At 35.3% G+C, this 21,299-nt stretch overlaps 1 protein-coding gene and 1 non-coding gene across 5 annotated transcripts in view; one reads left to right on the top strand and one right to left on the bottom strand.

The window, feature by feature from the left end:
- Window positions 1–21,299, bottom strand: part of CNOT2 (CCR4-NOT transcription complex subunit 2) — a 118,900-nt gene that overhangs the window by 40,795 nt on the left and 56,806 nt on the right. For 2 of the 4 annotated variants that reach the window (XM_040637258.1, XM_040637257.1), the window contains exon 3: window positions 2,988–3,110. In XM_040637258.1, coding sequence (XP_040493192.1) covers window positions 2,988–3,110 — 123 coding nt within the window. Of the gene's footprint in view, window positions 1–2,987; window positions 3,113–13,591; window positions 13,650–21,299 lie in introns of those variants that run through there. The other 2 variants (XM_008684285.2, XM_008684287.2) reach the window with 2 other exon arrangements.
- Window positions 19,933–20,065, top strand: LOC121104516. Its single transcript, XR_005836835.1, has one exon. It is a non-coding gene; the product is annotated as a small nucleolar RNA SNORA18 (small nucleolar RNA).

Genomic DNA, 21,299 nt, shown 5'->3' with positions numbered 1-21,299 from the left:
TTGGGGGGGGGTAGAGGGAAAGAGAGAATCTTAAACAGGCTCCACACCCAACACATAGCCCCATGCAGGGCTCAATTTCATGACCCTGAGATCATGACCTAAGACAAAATCAAGAGTCAGATTATTAACCAACCAAATGAGCCACCCAGGTACCCCAACCAAAATACACTTCTAAGGCAGCTAAGTTATATCTGAAGAATGAAGCACAAAAATGCTAAAGAAAGTAGATGGAAAAAGTCAAAGTATGGTCTCAAAAACAGAAACCACAAAAATAGAAAAACTGCTGAGTCAAATTCAGCAAGAATGATAAATATTTTTACATTAAGAACCACTCACTAAACTGTAAGCAAAAAAACTGGGGAAATATTTTTAACAAAGCACAAGAGACCATTAATTTATGGAAAACACTTAACAAATAAACAAGACTTACCATCTCAATAGAGAAATAGAAAATGGCACAAAAATAGGTAATCCACAAAGGAAGACATACAAATGGCCAGTAACTACATGGAGAAAATACGTTGAGTGTGTGTAAATTTAACAATGTCTTAATGTATTTTTTAAGGGGGGGAAGGGCAGGGGAAAAGGAGAGAGGGAATCTCAAACAGGTTCCACGCCCAGCACGGAGCCCCACACAGGGCTTGATCTCATGACCCCGAGATCATGACCTGAGCCAAAATCAAGATCAAGAGTCAGACGCTTAACCCACTGACCACCCAAAGACCCCTGTCTTCATGTATTTTAAAACAATAAACTTCTTTTGTATACTGCAAAGACTTAAAGGTAATAGCTGATAAGAGTAAAAACCAGTATAAACTTTCTAGTGGAAAATATGTGTATGTCCCAGAGATTTACATAATAATATTTTTAAAATAAAAATATCTGAAGTATTAAATCAAAATTTTAGGTAAATTATTTCTGACCGGCAAAATTATGGGTAAATTTTCTTCTCCCTTCTCATGCATGTTTTCTAAAATCTGCAATAATGCCCCTATTTTGTTATAAAAAAGGTATCAGCAACAGCAGAAATGTATAAGTAGCTATTATATTATTATCCCCAGTTTAAAGAAGAAAAGGCTGAGGCTTGGAGAAGTTCTTGCTAACAGAGCCAAGATCCAAACACACATAAGGAAAAGGCTTTAGAGCCTGAATTCTTTTTTTTTTTTTTTTTAAAGATTTTACTTATTTATTTGACAGAGATAGAGACAGCCAGCGAGAGAGGGAACACAAGCAGGGGGAGTGGGAGAGGAAGAAGCAGGCTCATAGCGGAGGAGCCTGATGTGGGGCTCGATCCCAGAACGCCGGGATCACGCCCTGAGCCAAAGGCAGACGCTTAACGACTGAGCCACCCAGGCGCCCCTAGAGCCTGAATTCTTAATCTCTATGTCTTATTAACTTGTCAAAGTTTTGTAAAGCAAATCATTCTGTTGTTTTTGTGACAAACAACTAAACAGAAATGGTATCCAACATATGTAATTGTATTTAATCATTCTGACTAAAAACCTCTGATATATATTATTTCTGCTCTCTAGAAGACAGACATCTTTGTCATTCTCTGTACATACTTTATTAAAGATTTCAGTTTGAAAGCTTCATATCTTCCTAATCAGAATGAGTGCTTTTCATCAATAAGTAATATTCTACTACCGTTTTTTCCCCCAAACTTAACTTGCACTATACAATCACAGTAATACACACATGGATTAGTTTTATATATTTTGCAAGCAACACCACCAGAAGATATCCCAAATTCTTTAACTAAAGATCAACACATAAACATAGAAACTTAAATAAAAACAAATTCAATTATAATTTACATCCTAGAGAAAATAGCTAGATGGTCAGTAAAGTAACAGAAAATTAACTAGATGACATTATTCAAGGACATCTACTGTATTTTTTTAAGGCAATTAAACTGCGCACTAATTATAAAGAAAGTCACCACATATTTTGAAAAGAGTCTTAATAACATAGCTGATACACTGTTGCCAAAATGACACGACTTTCAAATAAAAATAAAGGGGAGTAACACCACAATAGGAGGGGAAAAAATTCACCAAAATCCTAAATATAAATTAAGCCAACTTGTGAAATTCTAAGACACAGGAAGTGATTTACTAATGATCAACTTAAATGAAAAATGAGAGCACCTGTTCATATTTTAGAATTTTATAAATGCTTTAAACATCAGTAAGAATCTCATTAGGTTAATAACTAGAATAAACTGTTATATAGGTAGGGAAATTAGGAATAGCAAGTTTATAAAAAGGGTTGAAAGGAGAAAAAAGCTGGGTGGGTATAAAGTACAAAAATGCAACTGGTTTGACTACTACAGTATATAGAGGCTTACCAAATTTGAAAATAGCAATTTATTTAAAAATATTTTATCAATTTGCTAATTATGATTTGGCTGTGTTAAATCCTTTCATTCCAAATGGGATTACTGAACTACTAGCCTTCCAAAGCACTTAATCCACACCTCTATAATATAATCATCTTCCATGTTTTGAATATAGTTCTTCAAAAATTTTTCTATAGTAGCATTCCTAACAGCTGAACAGAGGAGATGCTCTTACTAACTAAAGCTTAGGATTACAGCCTGAAGATTACATAGCAAAGGTAAAGTTTCATTTAATTTTGCCATTATTATCTTTAAATCTTACAAATCTACTTTCTACTCTGTATGCGTATTTTAATATAAAAATAAGTTAAAAAAACAACTGATGATCTAGAAGTAATACCATGTTTACCTCTTGTCTTTGAGTACTTCCACAGTATTACCATATCCCAACTTCAGAATCACAGGACATTTAATCTCCCATTAAAATCTAAGTTCATCATTTTTGTATCCCCAGGGCCTAGCACTGTGCCTAAAACATAGTCACTGAACCAAACACAGTATTCTGCAATTCATAAGCTGATTTTCAGAAACCAGAAAGAAACAAACATACACTGCTGAGTAAACACAATATAACTGATTAACTTACATCTTTTTCTGACCGATGTGGAAACATAGAAGACTGGCTGTAGTACATGTTTTCGTCATGGTAGTCACTGTCGACTCCCTCTACAAACTTCTTTCTTGAAGCACCAAACATGCTGTTTGTCACCTAAACAAAAATATTGCTTTTATCAAGAGTAATATTTTGGAAAATGTCAAGCTCTACCAAACTCTTATGTGGAAAACAGAAAATGAAGGAAACAATGCTAAGATAAAGAAACAGATCAACTAAGGAAGGGCTAATGGGGCATGTGAAAAAGTCATAAATCTAACTATAAGAATATAGCATTACATTTTTGCATCCAGGCTCTAAAAGCCAAGAGAAGAAACTTAATAAAGCCTATCATGCAATAATTCCACTTACTCTAAAGAAATAAGTATCACTTTTTCTTGAGAATTTGCAACCTCAAATACAATTTTCCCACAGAAAGATGTTTTAAAAATTAACTTTGGATCTAACTATTCAAAATCTTCACAGGTATCGTCAATATTAGTATCTTTGTCATCCCTATGTCTACTTTGTAAATGAGCTGTTTTTCAGAGCATATCATCTTCATTTACAATCTAAGTTTATTTATTTTTTTTTTTAAAGATTTTTTTTTTTTATTTATTTGACAGAGATAGAGACAGCCAGCGAGAGAGGGAACACAAGCAGGGGGAGTGGGAGAGGAAGAAGCAGGCTCATACCAGAAGAGCCTGATGTGGGGCTCGATCCCAGATCGCCGGGATCACGCCCTGAGCCGAAGGCAGAAGCTTAACCGCTGTGCCACCCAGGCGCCCCTACAATCTAAGTTTATTGAGATACAGCACTTTTTGAGTCAGCGTATAATGGCAAACTAGAAACTTCATCTCAAGCCACAAGCACCCACTCATAATAGTGATGTTTCATTTATCATCTTGGTGTAAATATATGATTTCTGTCATGTAACCTAAGTCTTAACCAAATATAACACTAGTAATTTTGAGCCCACACCAATACAAATAATTACTAAATCTATGTTAGTTCGTTCGTTCTTTCTTTTTCTTTTTTTTTTTTTTAAGGCAATGCTAGATAATGGTCTTCATGCTTCTTTTACTTAGGTAATCTCTCCGCCTAATGTGAGGCTCAAACTCACGACGCCAAGATCGAGAGTCGCATGTTCTACTAACTGAGCCAGGCAGGCGCCCTGTGCTAATTTTTTTTCCTTAGGATGACCTCTTTATAAAGTTTCCAAAACTTTCAAATGACTAGGTTATTTATGGTCAATGTGTCTCCCAACAACAGTACTTTGTAGTCCAAAGTAAAGTGAAATGTCATGATGGAAGACATTTGGAAAGACTTGAATACATGGTGACTATATCTTTTCACAAAAATTTTGGGGGAAAACTCACATCAAATTTGACATCTGTCTTGTACACTCATTATGAATAAAGGTATTTTCTTCAATTATAAATAAGAAATGAACAATTTCTTTCATTTCTCATTTCAAAATAAGACAGTGTAGTTACTACTGTTTATCGGTAAACATGGTGAACTGATAAGCTGCAGTCTTTAATGACCAAATTTGACATGCAGGTTTTTTGAAAGCATCAGACTATTTAATAATTGCTTTATATCTTAAGGTCTCTATTAAATTTTTAAGAAACTCAAATATTTAACCATTCTTCCTTTTAAGGTCAGAGAAAAAGATACTGAGTTAAATATGAGGAACAGTCTGATGACAGCTCAGCCACTGTTTTGCTGTATGCTTTGGGGCTATTAATCTCCTTAGATGTGAAATACAGAAAGTTATTTTTAAAGGGTTTATTGTTTTGTTAGGATATACTTAATCTTTTTTAGTAGTAGACTCCCTGGTAAATCTCATAAACGCTCTTCTGTAATTTTGAATGTTTTTCAGGGAGTAGAATCCCCACATGCCTATCCACCAACCCCCTAAGTAGTCCTTAACAGGAAAAAGAAGTGTTTTTTAGGGAGTTTTATTACAGAAATATAACAGCGGAAAAAAGCACTTTAGTAGCAAATTAAGACTCTTTTACAGATGAGATTTTAAAAGTTTACTTTGAAAAAGTTAAGGAGACATTTAATTCTCTTTAAAGGACCGTTACTACTGAATTCTAATTCTAAGAAAGGATAAACATGGGGAAATGGCATGATACCTAGAGAATTAAGTAAAATTTCAGGAGAATATCACTGTTGCTGCTCATCAAATCATACACACATAAATTAATTCGATGGACACAAAGCAAACTCTTTGTTGACAATTTTTGTATAACATTTACCATCAAAACCAATTATAGACTCGTGGAGTTCCACAATTGAAATGAACTGTATAGAATAAAAAGCTTCATGCTAATATTGTTTAAGAGGCTTTAATGTTTGAAAGAAAAACTAAACATATGAAATGTCTCAGACAAAGGAAAGCAGAAATGTTCCCTGTTCATTAATATAAGATTTTCCCTCACTCACTGTGTGTGTGTGTGTGTGTGTGTGTGAGAGAGAGAGAGAGAGAGAGAGAAGGAGGGAGGGAGAAGGGAAGAGAAGGAGAAAACACAATTATGCAGAATTTCATTTTTGTTTTGTGTGCTTCAACAGAGAAATTATTTATCAGTGAAAATACTAATTATTCTTACATGACTTCAGCAAAAAAAGAAAGGTAAGAGTGTTAATACTCTGCTCTCCAAATGCAACATGAGTCCAGGAATGGGTACTAAGATGAAACAAAGAATTATCTGATCCAGGACAAAAAAAGGAAAGAAGGAAAGAATGGAGAGGAGAGGAGAGGAGAGGAGAGGAGAGGAGAAAAAATGAAAAGGAAAAGGAAAGGAAAAGACAAGGACAGAACAACATAGTACATTTCTTATAAAAGCTAGTTTATTTTTAAGGGCCTGTGCTTTAATCTACATAGAATGATGCAACGGAGTAGGAAAAGTATTTTAGAATAGCCACAAAAGATGAAACTAGAAGATAACACTCAAGCAGAGAAGTAAGGGAATCAACTAGGCAAAGACCTGTAGGAAGAACACTCAACAGAGAGGGAAAAATCAAGATCCTCAGTGGTGTGACTCAAGCAGTAGGAACTTAGGAGAGAATGGGAGAAACTGAAGTCAGAGATACTGGTGGTCCCAAATCATGCTGTGCCTTGCAGGTCCTAAGGGACTTTGGATAAAGGGTTGGGGATAGTTTCAGTAACATAACTTGGCATATATATATTTTTAACGATTGCAGCTATTCCGTAAGGAATGGACAAAAGAGGAAGCAAGTGTGAAGAAGGGAAGCAGGCGGTGAGAAAGGACGGTAGCTCAGACTACAGTGGTAGTGGTAGAAGTGGTGAGACGTGGTTGGAAAAAGGATCTATGTTGAGAAAGACCTGACACTAATGGATGGATGAATGGATGACAACAAAGGGTAAGGTAGTCAGGGTATCTCCTGGAAGAGAATAAGTAGGAATCAAAGGAATCTAGAAATCAATTTTTGTTAATTTTAAAGAAGACATATCTTCTTTAAATATATACATAAATATATAAATATTTAATATTTATATACATTATACATAATGTACATAAATATATAAATAATATAAATAAGTAAATACAAATATATTTATAATGCCAAATATATTAGTCAATTTGGTAAATAAAAATTTTTAAAAAATTAAAATTAAATCATACTACATTTTACATTATATATACCATAGAATCTTTAGTATACACAATTTGTCAGCTTTTTTCAAGTAAACATATCAAGGGCTTACATCAACTTTGTTAACTGACCACCTTTTCTCTTGACTTTCATACCAGATGTTTAACAAAAGAGAAATAAAAAGTGAGATTTTTAGCAAGAAAGAATACATGACATATGTATACACTAAAAGTAGTTTCTTAAGCCTTTTTTGAACATAGATCTAAAACATTTAGTAAAGACATTTTATCTTCCCTTTGATTCCACAAACTCTAATCAGAAAGTATATACATAGGTTAGCTTACACTACTCCTTTCTATCAGCCTAAGCCCCCCAAACCCCACAAAAGAGTTGGTCTCAAAATGTAGTAGTAGAGAGAGGGGGATTAAAGTGACAGGCAGAATGGAAGCACTAAGTTGGCTGGATTTTCCCAACATACTTCTTCATAATTTAATTTGGACTAGCTATGAATTCCTAAGGTATGACACTCTCAACATTTAAACACAGTATTTCAAACTCAAATGCAGTAAATCAGAATAATCACAAAAAAAGAATTTGCAAAACCCCAAATTTAAGATGATCTAAACCATCAAAGACTAGTAAAGTAGCCCCAAGTGGGATAGATGACAAAGAACAGAAGGAAAAAGAAGCAAGGCCTGGAACTTTATCAAGGAAACAAAACCAGGACACTTTATAAATGAAAACCTGAAAATATATATGTGTATATACATATGCAGAAAAAACCACATAGGAAAGGGTGAAAAATAGACTCAGATCATATCCAAAGCAGGATGATATTTAATCTTACACATATTTCCTTCAGCAAGGCCTCTGGAGAGGAACTTACTCTGAAATCATTTATTGTCTATAATGCTGGCAAATGTCCCAGGCATGGAATCCTATTCCCAGGGACAGAAACACATCCATGGCAGAATGGTCCTTTTCCTGATAGCAAACAAATGCAGGCTGATTTCAAAATCTACCTCCAGGCTTAACTCAAGGTTCTAGCAGCAAATTTTAAAGTACCCCTATACATTTCTACCTGAGAAACACAATTAATAAACTAAATCAGTTAATATTTAAAACTGATTTTCCAAGTTACTTCCTCTTGCTTTGTTCTATACATCCAAGTTCTATCCTTTCTTCAAAGTGGCTTTCACATCTGTTTTTGCCATTCTTCCTACCATCATCTTAGTTTAAGCTCTGGTCTAGTTTGTTTTAGCCTCCTGACTGGTCGGCTTTCACATTTCAACAAACTTACCGAGAGAATACTGTATGAATTACACCAAAAGTCGTGATAATGTGGGGTGCCTAGGTGGCTCAGTTAAGCTTCTGCCTTCTGCTCAGGTGGTAGTCCCAGGGTCCTGGGGTGGAGCCCCATATTGGGCTCCCTACTCAGCAGGGAGCCTGCTTCCCCCTCTCCCTCTGCCCCCCCCATGCTCTCTCTCAAATAAACAAATAAAATCTTTTTAAAAAAATTATGGTAGTGAATACAAAAGCTGAATAAGTAACAGATCAATGTCTCAAACAAGCTCATAGTCTACCTGGGAAATGTTATCTGTAAATAAACAATTACAATACGAAAATCTGCACAGGTATTTTGGGAACACAAATAAAGATGTATCTGTGTTTGTGGGAAACGGATTATAAGATTCTATTATAAAAGAACTAATGTTTGAACAAAGACTTGATTGAAAAAGATTAAAAATTTTAAAAGTTGAAGTGTGTGGGGTGGGAGGTGGAAGCAAACCTGTGGCACAAGAGACAGCAGCATACACAAGTGCTCACAAGTGAGAGAAAGCCTGAGAAACAAGGCTTTCAATATAGCTAAAACAGAGGAAGTCTGGAAGAATGGTGATAGGTGATAAGGAAAGTAGGCCTGGACTTCAATGCCAGGTTAAGAGGGAAACAGTATAGGCAGGAAAACCAGGTACAAAAATCTAGTTTATTATGGTGCCATACTAATAACCACTACACTGACTCACTCTTGTTAATTTCTTCTACCTAGAGGATACAGACCAAGATTTCTGAGATCATGACCTTAATGTAATCGTGTAGCAGTAATTATCTCAAAACCCCAAACAAAATTTATGCCTCAGCTTAATTTGAGTTATTCACAGTTGCTCCTATTCATGTTAATCTCTGAAAAATGCCATCTGTAACTTCTATGATCTTCAACAATTAAAACTCAAGCTGACTAGACTAACTTTAAATACTGACATTATCCATATCTTTCCTAGCACAAGCATCTCCAATATCCTCCAAACAGATTTTTATTAACCCATTCTTATTCCCCTCAAATCTACTCTTACACATCAGCCAAAGTGAATTTTTAAAATAAAAATGTAATTGTTGTAACCCTACTGACTGAAACACCTCAAAAGCTTCCTAAGACAATATTAAGGCTCACAAGGTCCTATGTAAACTCTCTGACCTTAACTCTCTCCACAGGTCCCCTGCCACCACTAAACTGTTGCCACACCAACACAAGATCTTTCCCACCTCAGGGCCTTTGTATATGCTGATACCTCTATTTAGAATGTTCTTCCTCCGTTTGAAACTTTCACACTAAGTTAAGGCTCCTGATTTACAGTCACTGAAAATACTTCACCGAAACTACAATCATACAATAAAAAATAACCTTCATTGACCACTTACTATGTGCCAGGCAATATACTCTAAATGCTTTAAAATGTATTGATTTATGTAATCCTTTAAGTATTTACCTGTGTAGTCCTCATTTTCAGATGAGAAATGGAGAAGTTGGATAACATGCCCAAGGTCATATATCTAATGTGCCCAAGGTTCCATTATCTGATAAGGGACAGAGACGGGATATGAATCCAGGCAATCTGCTAGAGTTACACCCTTTTAACCACTATAGTACACTGATTCTCAACATACAACTAATAGTTTAATGTGTGTATTCTCCCCAAACCGTAAGCCTCAAGATGGGAAAAGGAGTAAGGGGCAAAAAGGGGAGGGTGCTTATTTTGCAGTGAACGACGTAGAGGATGTTACAATCAAATATTTGTGCATGTCAAAAAGATCTCTTTGGCAGAAAAATGAGAATGAACTGACTAGAGGTACATAAAACAAAAGCCACTCACTACCAAACTGATCGTACCTATTTTAGACAAAGTTCCATTAATTTTAGGATAGAATTATGCTTAAACGAAAGAACACTATTACACCAATTAAAAAGTAATTACTGTTTCCATATTCCAAATCAACTAATTTTTTTTTAAAGATTTATTTATTTACTTATTTGAGAGAGAGAGAGAGAGAGAGACAGCCAGCGAGAGAGGGAACACAAGCAGGGGGAGTGGGAGAGGAAGAAGCAGGCTCCCAGCGGAGGAGCCTATGCGGGGCTTGATCCTAGAATGCTGGGATCACGCCCTGAGCCGAAGGCAGATGCTTAAGGACTGAGCCACCCAGGTGCCCCCAAATCAACTAATATTTTTAAGTACTTTCTAAATACAGTGAAATAATTTAATCTTTCAAGGAATTAGGATTATAAAACCTCTAAATTTCATTATAAACCACTAAAATAGACATTGCAGTGTTAAATGCGTAGAATACCTCCATTAAATGGGTTCAAATAAGAACAAATGCCTAACAGCAACTTCTTGTGAATTCTCTCTCTAATGGAGCCAGGAGTTTTACTGTTAACACGCTGATACATTTGCCCCACCATAAAAAGCAACTATTTCACAACTTTAAAGTATGAAGACTTTTCGATAGTCATGAATTTTTTTCATTTCTAGCAACAGAATTTGCTCCTACCTTGCATTATAAAAGATAAAAAGCACCAAATATAAGTCATATGGTGCCTTGGAGGAGAGGTGAATAAACTGTTCCTTTCTTATACTTTCCCTAACGTAAATTTTATTAATTCACTCTGCTGAATAAAGAATCCACATTCACTATCAGCAAACACTTCACATACATATACACACAAATTATCTGTTGTCTACAAAGTAAGCAGAAACTAATAAAAATTACAGTAATTACCATTAATATTTATCGGCTTTATCAAGATGTAGTCAATCAACATGTGAAACCAATCATGAAAAGCCACAGTATCTGAAGATAATCTGGTATTTTTATTATTACCCATTACAGAGAAAAGTGACAAGTCAAATCTCACTGAGATATTGCCCAAACTTTGTGAAACCAGAACATCCCTATATCAAACATTATACATGGCAACCTAGAAATATCTATAACCCAAGGAATTTTTGTTTTAGGAGTATTTTTCAGTAACGGGATTCTGAGCTACCAATCCCGTTTCACAAGTATTATAAATAATCCTTATTCTATTTCATTCCTGAAAAACAATAAAAAAAAGAAATGGGCTTAAGTAAAGGAAAAAAGGATACATATGCTGGGAAAAAAATAAAAATCTAGCTTCTCAAAAAACAACTCAATATCTGAACATCTTTAGAAAAAGAACAAATGATCTTTCTCTTCTCATATAATAAACGTATTTCTTATGAAGTCCTACCAGTTCCAGAATACTGTGGCTTGATATTTACAATATGACAAATACATAATGAATAGTTTATGAATCTGCTTAAGATGGATCTAAGAAAAGTGAAGGTTTAGATAAATTTTAGAGGTAGAATTTCTAAATCCATCAACTTGAACCACTAGTATAGAAATAAATAAAAGCCATTCACTTCACTTTTAGCAAATGCAGAATGCCCAATAAATGAACAATAAAAGCTTTAATAATTACTCAAAAGGCAGTTAACAGGTAGATGCACAGGAACATACGACGCTGGCTGGGAAAAAAGTGATTCAGCCAAAAACCAGAGGCCTATATGAACATAACCATAATTCCTATTTTGGAGAGCAGGTAAATATTCTGGCACAGGGTTCCTTCCAGGGGTTACAGAGATATTTTGTAAGAGGTCTCAGCCAACAACAACAACAACAACACCAGGGTAGCACTTATCCAAGAAGAAAATGGAGAGGGCAAGCGAAGACAGAGAAAAGAACACATCACTCTTCCTAATCCAAAACCATCTACTAAAATCTGTTGCCTGAAGCTGCTTTACTCAGAAGATGATAGTCCCCAAAACCATGTACACCATCTCTTAAAATGCACCCCAAAAATCTACAAATTCTCTAAAAAGTGTTACTAAGAGTCTATAAATGCCCCTATCAGTTTGATTTTGATCTAGGGAGAATATGTTGTGAACACCTCAACATGAAGAAACTGATTTTGTGATTTTCCAGAATCTTAAAATCACCTGTATCAATACGCCTTATACAGATTCAAGAACGAACCACCAATATGTAAGCTTTAAAAAGTACGTCATCCTAAAATAAAACCCTAATAACTCAAAACGTGCTAATCCACAGAAGAAAGCACACAACTGTATACCAACTAAAGAACCAACTGTCATTGGTATGCCTTAAGAGCAGTAAGTTTAGAGTTGAGAAATCACATAAATAGGTCCTAAAATTAAAATAAGCAGTACTTCACCCTTAAATTTTAGGATACAAATCTATCATGTACAAGTGAAAGGATATACAACAATAGAAAATCTTTATGTTTAGGATACAAAACAAATCCTATAAGCATAAGGGAAACTTCTGAATGAGAATGAATATCTTAAACCAATCTTAAACTTTAAGAGGGAGGATCAGTCTAAGAGAAAGGGAGGAAGGGAAATCCAGAAGAACTATCTATGGTCTGCTTTGTCAAGGGACTATGCATTTCTACAAAGCTCCTAGTAAACTTAGAACAAAAACAAAAAAACAAGCAACTCTAGAATTTACGGGAAGAAAAGGGGGGATAAACTGCTGAGGATTCTATACTTTCAGGACCTAAAGTGCCAAACAGTCAGTGTCCCAATCTCTTTGAGTGTGACACACTTTCTCTAAAGAAATGTTAGCAATCATAGGCCACATTAAGTCTCCTTTCCCTGGATATAATTTTGAATGTCTTGTTATGTGCAAAAGAATGTAGAAATCACTTGAATAAGAATTATACAGGAGCAATGTGGGAGAATGAAAGAAACAATTTCTGAAGGCTTTCTGAGAAGCAAGAGCCTAAAAGGATAGTACTAGTAAGCAAAGCAGTACAGACCTAGGGCTACAATGCTACAAAATTATTTCTAATAACCATACATTAAGGGAAAAAAATCTGTAATGTTAGATCATGATTTCCAGTACAATGCAGACAATGAAAAAATGCATGGAGTGTTACAATTTCTCTCACACACACACACACACACACATACACAAACAATATGGTGACCTTATTCATTCAACAAATCTTTGCTGAACTTCTGTAGCAGACATTATGCCTTCACTGTTCCTACACTCCTTTATGTTAACCTCAAACCTTAAGATGGTAGAAATGTTCCAGTCTTCTTGCCTAGACTTCAGAGAAAAAGATACTTGAAGTTTCTATTCCTGCAAATATTAAAAATACAGCTACTTGCCTAAAATCTCAAGAAACAGAAAAACAGCAAGTCCAAAGCTACTGGAAGGAAACTAAATCCTGCCCCATTCTGAGACCAAGTTACAAAATTTTAAGTCTACGAATTTACACCTTCCCCAACTTTTTTTCTTAGCCTCTTTTCTGAAAACAAATTTTCTGGTTCTGCCGTACACTGTGGAAAAATATGAAGTTGCTAAAAAAAAATATAATAACCTTCCTTTGTATTATCATATTAATGGTTTATTCAGGTTAAGGTTTTCTGTTTCACATCTAACCAACAAAAAAGTAAAATTATTTCTTAGGACACTGGACTGTTCTATTTAATCATTTATGATAGTTTTATGAGAAAAATAATTTACAAAAACATTGTATTTTTAAGCTAACAAAATGACTCACTGGTAAATGGCCCAACATCCACCCTCAAAATACTGATGACAGTACCATTTTTCCCCAGACTTTCCCACCACATACTTACCTGTGCAACTTCTTTCAACATTTGCTACTCTGGGGATTGGAAAGCTCAGAGCTGGAGGCTGAAGTGAAGAAGGAAAGGTTGGAGGGTGAGCCATGACACCAGCCCCACACTAGGAGCTCCCCTGAGATACTACAGCAGGGTTGACACCATAGCTCTGAAGTTCAAACTCCAGCAAACGATAAGAAAGGAGTCCAACCAGAACATGATAAACGATGGGATTCTTCTGCTCTTTGAAAAATAAGGAAATCATGCTATAAAGATCTGAACGTCCAGTTTCAACATTATGACTCCCTGTTCACATCTTCATTATTCCCAACCCCAGAATCATCTCAGACTGATTGAAAGTATGAATCAAAAAAAGGACAGGGGGCAAAGCTTTCTATAAACTTGCACACTTTTTCAGAAAATGAAAGGATAGGGCTTACCTGGCGGTCATGAAACCATCTAAGACAGCATGTTAAAATACTTTGCCTATCCACTGCTTGTATACTTTTTCTTGTTCTCCTAAGCACTCAACATTAAATCTTAGATTCTCATATAGATTAACACCATCAACCAGCAGAATGACAGCTAGACTATATGGATGTATTTAAATCCCTAAAAGTGGACCAGTGAATTTTCTGAAAACCAGGAATACCTTTTGGTATAAGTATATTCCTTGGGAGGAAATGATTGAGAACATTGCATTCCAAAACAGCAGAATACATATTCTTCTCAAATGCACATGGAACATTCTCCAGAATAGATCACATACATTAGGCCACAAAACAAGTCTCAATAAATTCAAAAAATCAGAATTTCTTAAACATGTTCCACTCTGATAAAAATAAGGACCCTCAATTAAAATAACTTGAAGAAACTAAATGATGAAGAGAAAAATGTAAAGACTTTTAAAGAAATCAATAAAAAAATAGGACTTAAAATGTGAATCTTTGTTTTATAATACAAGTGAATTACTGATTCTGAGAAAACTAGATTCCATTATGAATACTACTAGGGCTAATAGAATAAGCCTTCAGTTATTTAAAGATAACATCTATTCAATAACAAATATTACTGAAGGTGGCAAATATTCTGAAATTGTAAACTAAATATAGAGTATGAGAAAAATTATGTTATATGAAGCAGTTAAAAATGAAAACTATTCCTTCAGCAAGGGAACACAGGACCTTTATTTTATTTTATTTTATTTTAAGATTTTTTATTTATTTATGTGACAGAGAGACAGCCGGTGAGAGGGAACACAAGCAGGGGGAGTGGGAGCGGAAGAAGCAGGCTCCCAGCGGAGGAGCCCAATGTGGGACTCGATCCCGGAACGCCGGGATCACGCCCTGAGCCGAAGGCAGCCGCCTAACGACTGCGCTACCCAGGCGCCCCAACACAGGATGTTTAAAATACTTCTGAACACCATGCCATATAAATTAATTCAATAAGCATTTAGTAGGCATCTACCATGAGCTAGATATCACTTTTCTACTCTTACCTACTTTATCCACCTGATGCTCAGAAATAAAGGAACATTACAAATCAAAGGGAACAGAGGTGAAAACACATTTACAATGGCTTCCACAGCATTGGTTAAGTTACCCTTAACCTCTAAATCTCCTACCATTTCCCTTTCTCTTACTGTGTTCCTGCCACACTACTTCCCCACTCCTGTCTCCAGGCCTTTGCACTTCTATCCTCCAGGAATGCTCTTCCCCTAGATATGTAACTATATAGCTTCTTACCCCACCCAACTTCAGGTAGAATCATATTAGTGAGGACTCCCCTGAATATTGAAAATTACACACCCATTCCCCAACCCCTTAGGCACTCTCTATCTCCTTTCTTATTTTAATTTTTTCTCCACAACATTATCAACATATAATTTGTAGTGTATTTTGTTTCTTTTGCTTACTGTCTTCCTATGTTCTAAAATGTCAGCTCCATAAGAACAGAATTTTTTGTCTCTTTGTCTCCTTAGGATCTGGAACACTCACTGCCTTACAGAGTAGGCCCATAACATGAATGTGTCCTCATCTTACTGCCATTACCTGAGTGTTATTTGACACCAATGAACTGCTTACAGCACAGGGCAAAAATTTTCTGACACAACAATTATTTTTAAAACTAATGGAATTATGTTGAAAAATTAATGTTAAACTTTACATTTCTGAAACATATATAAATAAAATTGTTTTATGCCTTTTCCCACTGAAATTGACAACCACTTCCAAAATACCTAATAGACTGCTAAAAACCTTCAGTGGTTAGAGTGCCATACTATGAGAAGCACTAGATAAGAACTGGGATATTAAAAAAAAAAACCTTTTTCCATTTCCTTAATTTTTTTTCTCAAGTTAGATTGCTTTTTTTTTAAAAGTTGTTTTGAGAGCAAGACGTGTCTCTTTTGTATCACAAAATCCCACTAGAAGAATTATACTACTTAGAGCCACTGGGTTGCACTGTAGTCCATGGGAATATGCACTCCTTGGAGTTAGCCAAACAGTGCACTGCCTGAGCAGTCTAACACAGTGGGCCTGCTACAAATTAAGCACTAACAAGTACTGAATGTTTACCGAATGATAAATACTGCTCAAAGCACTGTGTGTGTGTGTATGTGTATGTATGTATGCATACACGTTACACAGGGACATATATACATAATGCACATATATATAAAAACTCACTTAATCATAACAAAACCTCTGTAAGATGATTACTTTTACCTCAAACTGAGGCATGGAAGGGTGGGGTCTACAGGCTCTAGATAAATCAAAGATGTTCCCCTATCACAGTTATCAGGAGAATAACCAACCCCTGTGTCTCCAATAAGATACCAAAGGTTTGTTCTCCAGAAAAAAACCCAAATGGATAGGCTCTAAATCTTGGTACTTAGCCAAAGTGCAGGGGTGAGGCATGGACCTGAAAACTGAAGGATGAAGATTTACATCTGTAACTGTAAATGTTCAATCCTTCTCTTTCTTTCCTTAACCTGCTTATAGAATGCCACCAGTGAAAATGTAAGAACCACCTCTCTGTCCTCCTCTTGTAAGTATATATTTTTTGTGGAAAACTGAAATTGCTCAAGGGAAATGAATGTCACATACTATCCAAATGAGGTACTTACCCAACAAAAAGACTAATTTAACTACATGGTAATAAGCTCTGTCCACAAACACTGTCACCATGTTTTAAAAACTTCTTATTCGCAAATAATTTTAGACTTGCAAAAATAGTACCAAGCTCCCATATGCCCCACTTTCCCCTAGTGGCAACATCTTATATGACCATAGTACAAGTACCAAAACTAAGAAAGTAGCTATTAACTAAACAATTTTATACAGCTTTCACCAGTTTTTCCACTAATGTCTTTTTTCTATCCCAGGATCCACATTACATTTGGTTTTATGTTTCCTCGGTCTTCTCCAACCTTGGACTTTACCTGTTTTTCCTTGCCTCTCACAACACTGATGTCATTAGTTGTACTTATGTAACTACACCATAAAATGTCCTGCAACGTGAGTAGGTCTTATGTTTTCTCATGAGTAGATAGAGGTTACGTACTTTTAAAGCCACCTCACTGCAGAGGTAATATGTCCTTCTCCAGCGCATCCTACATGGACATATACAGAAGTGTATATGATGATGATATGTCTTATTACAGGTGATATTAATCTTGATCTTGATTAAGCTGGTACATCGACCAGTTTTCTCAACTATAAATTCCTATTTTCCCATTAAAACACTGGTTTTGAAATAAGTTCTTTAAGAGTGTGCAAGTATCTGTTTGACCTTAAATTTCTGCCTACTAATTACAGCAGTCATACACGGATATTGCTTGCAGCATCTATTACTATGATGCTCTAATGGCGATTTGCTATTTTCACCTTCTATACTGTATTTGTTAACTGAAATGCTTCTACAAGGAAACCAATCAGCATTTAAAGATCTCACTCTTAAATATGAAGAGTGTCAAAGACTTTACCTAACTGGTCCAAAGTAATACAAGTAGAAAGTAAAGTATAATATCCCAAAAATGTTACTCTACCAATCATAATCTTTCAGCTTTATTACAATGCCTTTACCCCACTAGAGAAGAATAGGTTTAAATTTCAACGTCTCAAGCAGTCTCTCTTGACATTTCTGGCTCTAAATAAGAAAGATCTTCATTTCCTATTTATTTCTGAAAAAATATCTTCCTTTTTCTTTTTTTTATTAGCATATGTACTATGGTGTTGTTAATTTACTGAGCCAGGTTAAATATTAAAGAGATGATTTACTATTCTATGCTACAGAACACATATTTTACTAGGAATACTAGTAAAATTATTACCTCAGCTGAGAAGATAAATGGCTACCGTATTTACAGGTCTATTAGAGTCTAGGAAATCTTGAGGAAGGGAATTCAAGGGAAATCATGCAATTGTTTGCTTTAGGTTAAAGAGAATCACAGCTATGAAGACTTCATGTATGAACTGTAATATATTTGCTGACCTGCACTCTTTTATGTGTCTTTCCAAATGACCTTAAGTGCCAAACACAGGGCTAATATTTCTGTGTATTACAAACCACATAGAGTCTTACACAACAAAAAGTATTCAAGCCTTAACTGAATATTGACACAAAAGCTTGTTCTCTTTATCAGAAATGACTTCTCATCTATCTTCTCAACCAAAATATAATTAAAAAAAATGAAATCTTACGAATTGTACTTCTAACCAAGATGGAGTAGAAACAACCTTCCCTCCTGCCTCACCTGAAACAACTTTAAAAAAGGACAAAATACATGAAGCAATGGTTTTCAGACACAGGACATAAGGCAGTTCAAGACAATAACCCCTGAGAGAGAAAGAATTGATGCGAGCCCTAGAAGTGCCCTCGCTTACACACTAGAGGAGTTTCTGTGCTGCAGTGCAGAGAGAGGAAGCCCTGGTGGAACTCAGAAATCTCTGCAAATTGAGGAAGTGTAGCTCAGATCTAGGTAGGCCAAGGCAGCTAGAGAAAAAGTCTAGAGTACCAGACGGAAGAGCGCTGCAAGAAAAAGAGTTATAGAGATCTGAACAAGGTCCTTCTTGAGTCTTCAGCTAAATATTGCTCCACATATGCACAAAGAAAAATACCAGAGGCTGGAAAAAGACACAGTGGAACACTCTCCAGGACTCACACAGGGCTGTTCCCACAAGTCAGAGTATTAAAATATAATTCACAGGGCACTGTGTAGAGTACTCAGAAGAGTACAGTCTCAAAGTTGGGAAAAATTAGCCTAGGCTAAAGGCTACTGGGGTTCTGTGTTAAAAAAAACGTAAAAGAAAAAGAAAAGAAGTCTCAAAGGGCTCAAACAGCTTCTAAGTAACTAAATTCTGTCCCCAAGGAAGCTCAAGAATATTAACCAAAAAACATACACAGCACTGAAAAGGTTAAATTTCCAATGACTGGCATCCAAACAAAAGTTACTAGGCATACAAAGAAGCAGTAAAATAAAACACATAATGGGGAAGAAAAAACCCAATGATCAACATAAACAGACCAGAAAGGACACAGATGATAGAATTAATAGGTAATAACACTATAACAGTTATTATAACTACATTTTGTTTATAGAAGTTAGAATAACTGCCGTGATAAAGAAAAAATTAGTGAAACTGAAAACAGCAATAAAAACTAACCAAAATAAAACAGAGGAAATAAAAGAATTTAAAACATCAGTAAGCTGTGGGACAACTTCAAGTGAATCCCCAAAATAGAAAAGGAATAGAATAAACATTTAAAGAAATAATGGATAAAAAATTCCCAAATTTGATAAAAACTCTAAACACAAAATCAAGGGGCTCAATAAATCTCAAACTTATACCAAGATATATCATTCAAGATGTGTAAAACCAGGGGTGCTTGGGTGGCTCAGCAGGTTAAACATCTGCCTTCAACTCAGGTCAAGATCCCATCCGCATCTGGCTCCCTGCTCAGCAGGGAGTCTGCTTCTCCCTCCCTCTTTGCCTCTCCCTGCCACTCCTGCTCTCGCTCTCAAATAAATAAATAAGTAAAATCTTAAAGGAAAAAAAAAAGATATATAGGATCGATGATAAAAAAATCTTAATACTAGCCAGAGAAAAAGTTACATTACGTAGAGGATTAAAGATAAGAATGACGGATTTTTTGTCAGAAATTACTGAAGCTAGAAGACAGTAAAGCAAAACCTTTAAAATACTAAAATCAGAAAACCCTGTCAATCTTGAATTACACACCAAGCAAAAAAAAAAACAAAACTTTCAAAAATAAAGATGAAATAAAGACTTCTGCAGACATACAAATGTGAAAGAATCATCACCATCAGGAATGCAACATAAAAATGTTTTTTAGTTAACGTCTATCCTGATGGGTCTTTATCCTATAGACTCACATTCTTGGAAACACTTCATGGAGTAAATATGTGGTTTGCTTTAAGCACAGAACTATTTCTTAGATCTGTAGGAAAAGAACTACTTGACAGAGATACTATATAAGGTCTAATAGTCATTTTTTTAAATCTTAGGAATTGGTCTACCCCAAAGATCTGTACTATTCCAGGGTGTGAAACAGTTTAGGAGTGAATACAATTTCAACTGACACACATATACAGGGTGTCTGAAATTGACCACCAGGCAGATCCAGCTATTCTGACCCTAAAAGTGGCCCTAAAATAAATGGCTTGATGAAACTGGGTCCCAAAGATTACAGGTTGGAAATTTTGAAGTATGTAATCAGTACGTCCCTATTCAAGTAGAGATCAAAGAAGCCCAACTAAAAGAACTGTGGACAAATGGACATGACAATTGTGGGTTAAGCAAATGTTCTTTTTAAAAAGGCTATATTGAAGCTAAATCGTGGAAGGAGCCGAGATGCCCTGCAACAGATGACTGGATTAAGAAGTTGTGGTCCATATATACAATGGAATATTACTCAGCAATCAGAAAGAATGAGTTCTCAACATTTGCTACAACATGGACGGCACTGGAGGAGATAATGCTTAGTGAAATAAGTCAAGCAGAGAAAGACAACTATCATATGATTTCTCTCATCTATGGAACATAAGAACTATCGAAAACCGGGGATGTACTGTATGGTGACTAACATAATATAATAAAAAATCATTATTAATAAAAAAAAATAATAAAAAATAAATAAAATAAAAAGGCTATATTGAAGATTATGACTCAAACTTTGGAGGAACCAAGTTGATAGGGGAAGGAACCACAACATGCGAAATTCCTTAAATAAAAACTTAATGACTTTAAATAATTCTGCCTAGATTACACATAAAATAAAAAACTTAAAAAGCTCTTCAAGTAGAAGAAAAATGACACTATAAAGAAAGGGAAGGAAAAGAAAGGAAAGGGAAGTGAAGGAGGCAGGAAAGAAAGGGAGGGAAGAAAAAACAAAAGTAGAAGAAAAGAAAAGGAAAGGAAAGAAAAAAAACTATCAAATTTTTTCAATTATGGATGATGATAAGAAGCAGAAATAACACTAGCCCCCCCTCAAATTACAATGAACAATAAGAATATATAATAGAAACAGGAAATGCTGCCCTAAGAAGTGAAATTTCAGCTGACACCTACAAAATGATCAAGATATATATTTCTGGTACTAGGGTATACTCTAAACAAAAAACAAAATGCTCCACTCAAAACCAACTAAAAAATGCTCCATGAAATACTGATTCAGCCAACCAACAAATATTTACTGAGCG

Source organism: Ursus maritimus, unplaced genomic scaffold, assembly GCF_017311325.1.
Source record: "Ursus maritimus isolate PB19 unplaced genomic scaffold, ASM1731132v1 scaffold_21, whole genome shotgun sequence".
In the NCBI taxonomy this organism is placed as follows: Eukaryota; Metazoa; Chordata; class Mammalia; order Carnivora; family Ursidae; genus Ursus; species Ursus maritimus.
Note: the sequence above shows the minus strand (reverse complement) of the source record. Positions and strands in the feature narration are given on the sequence as shown.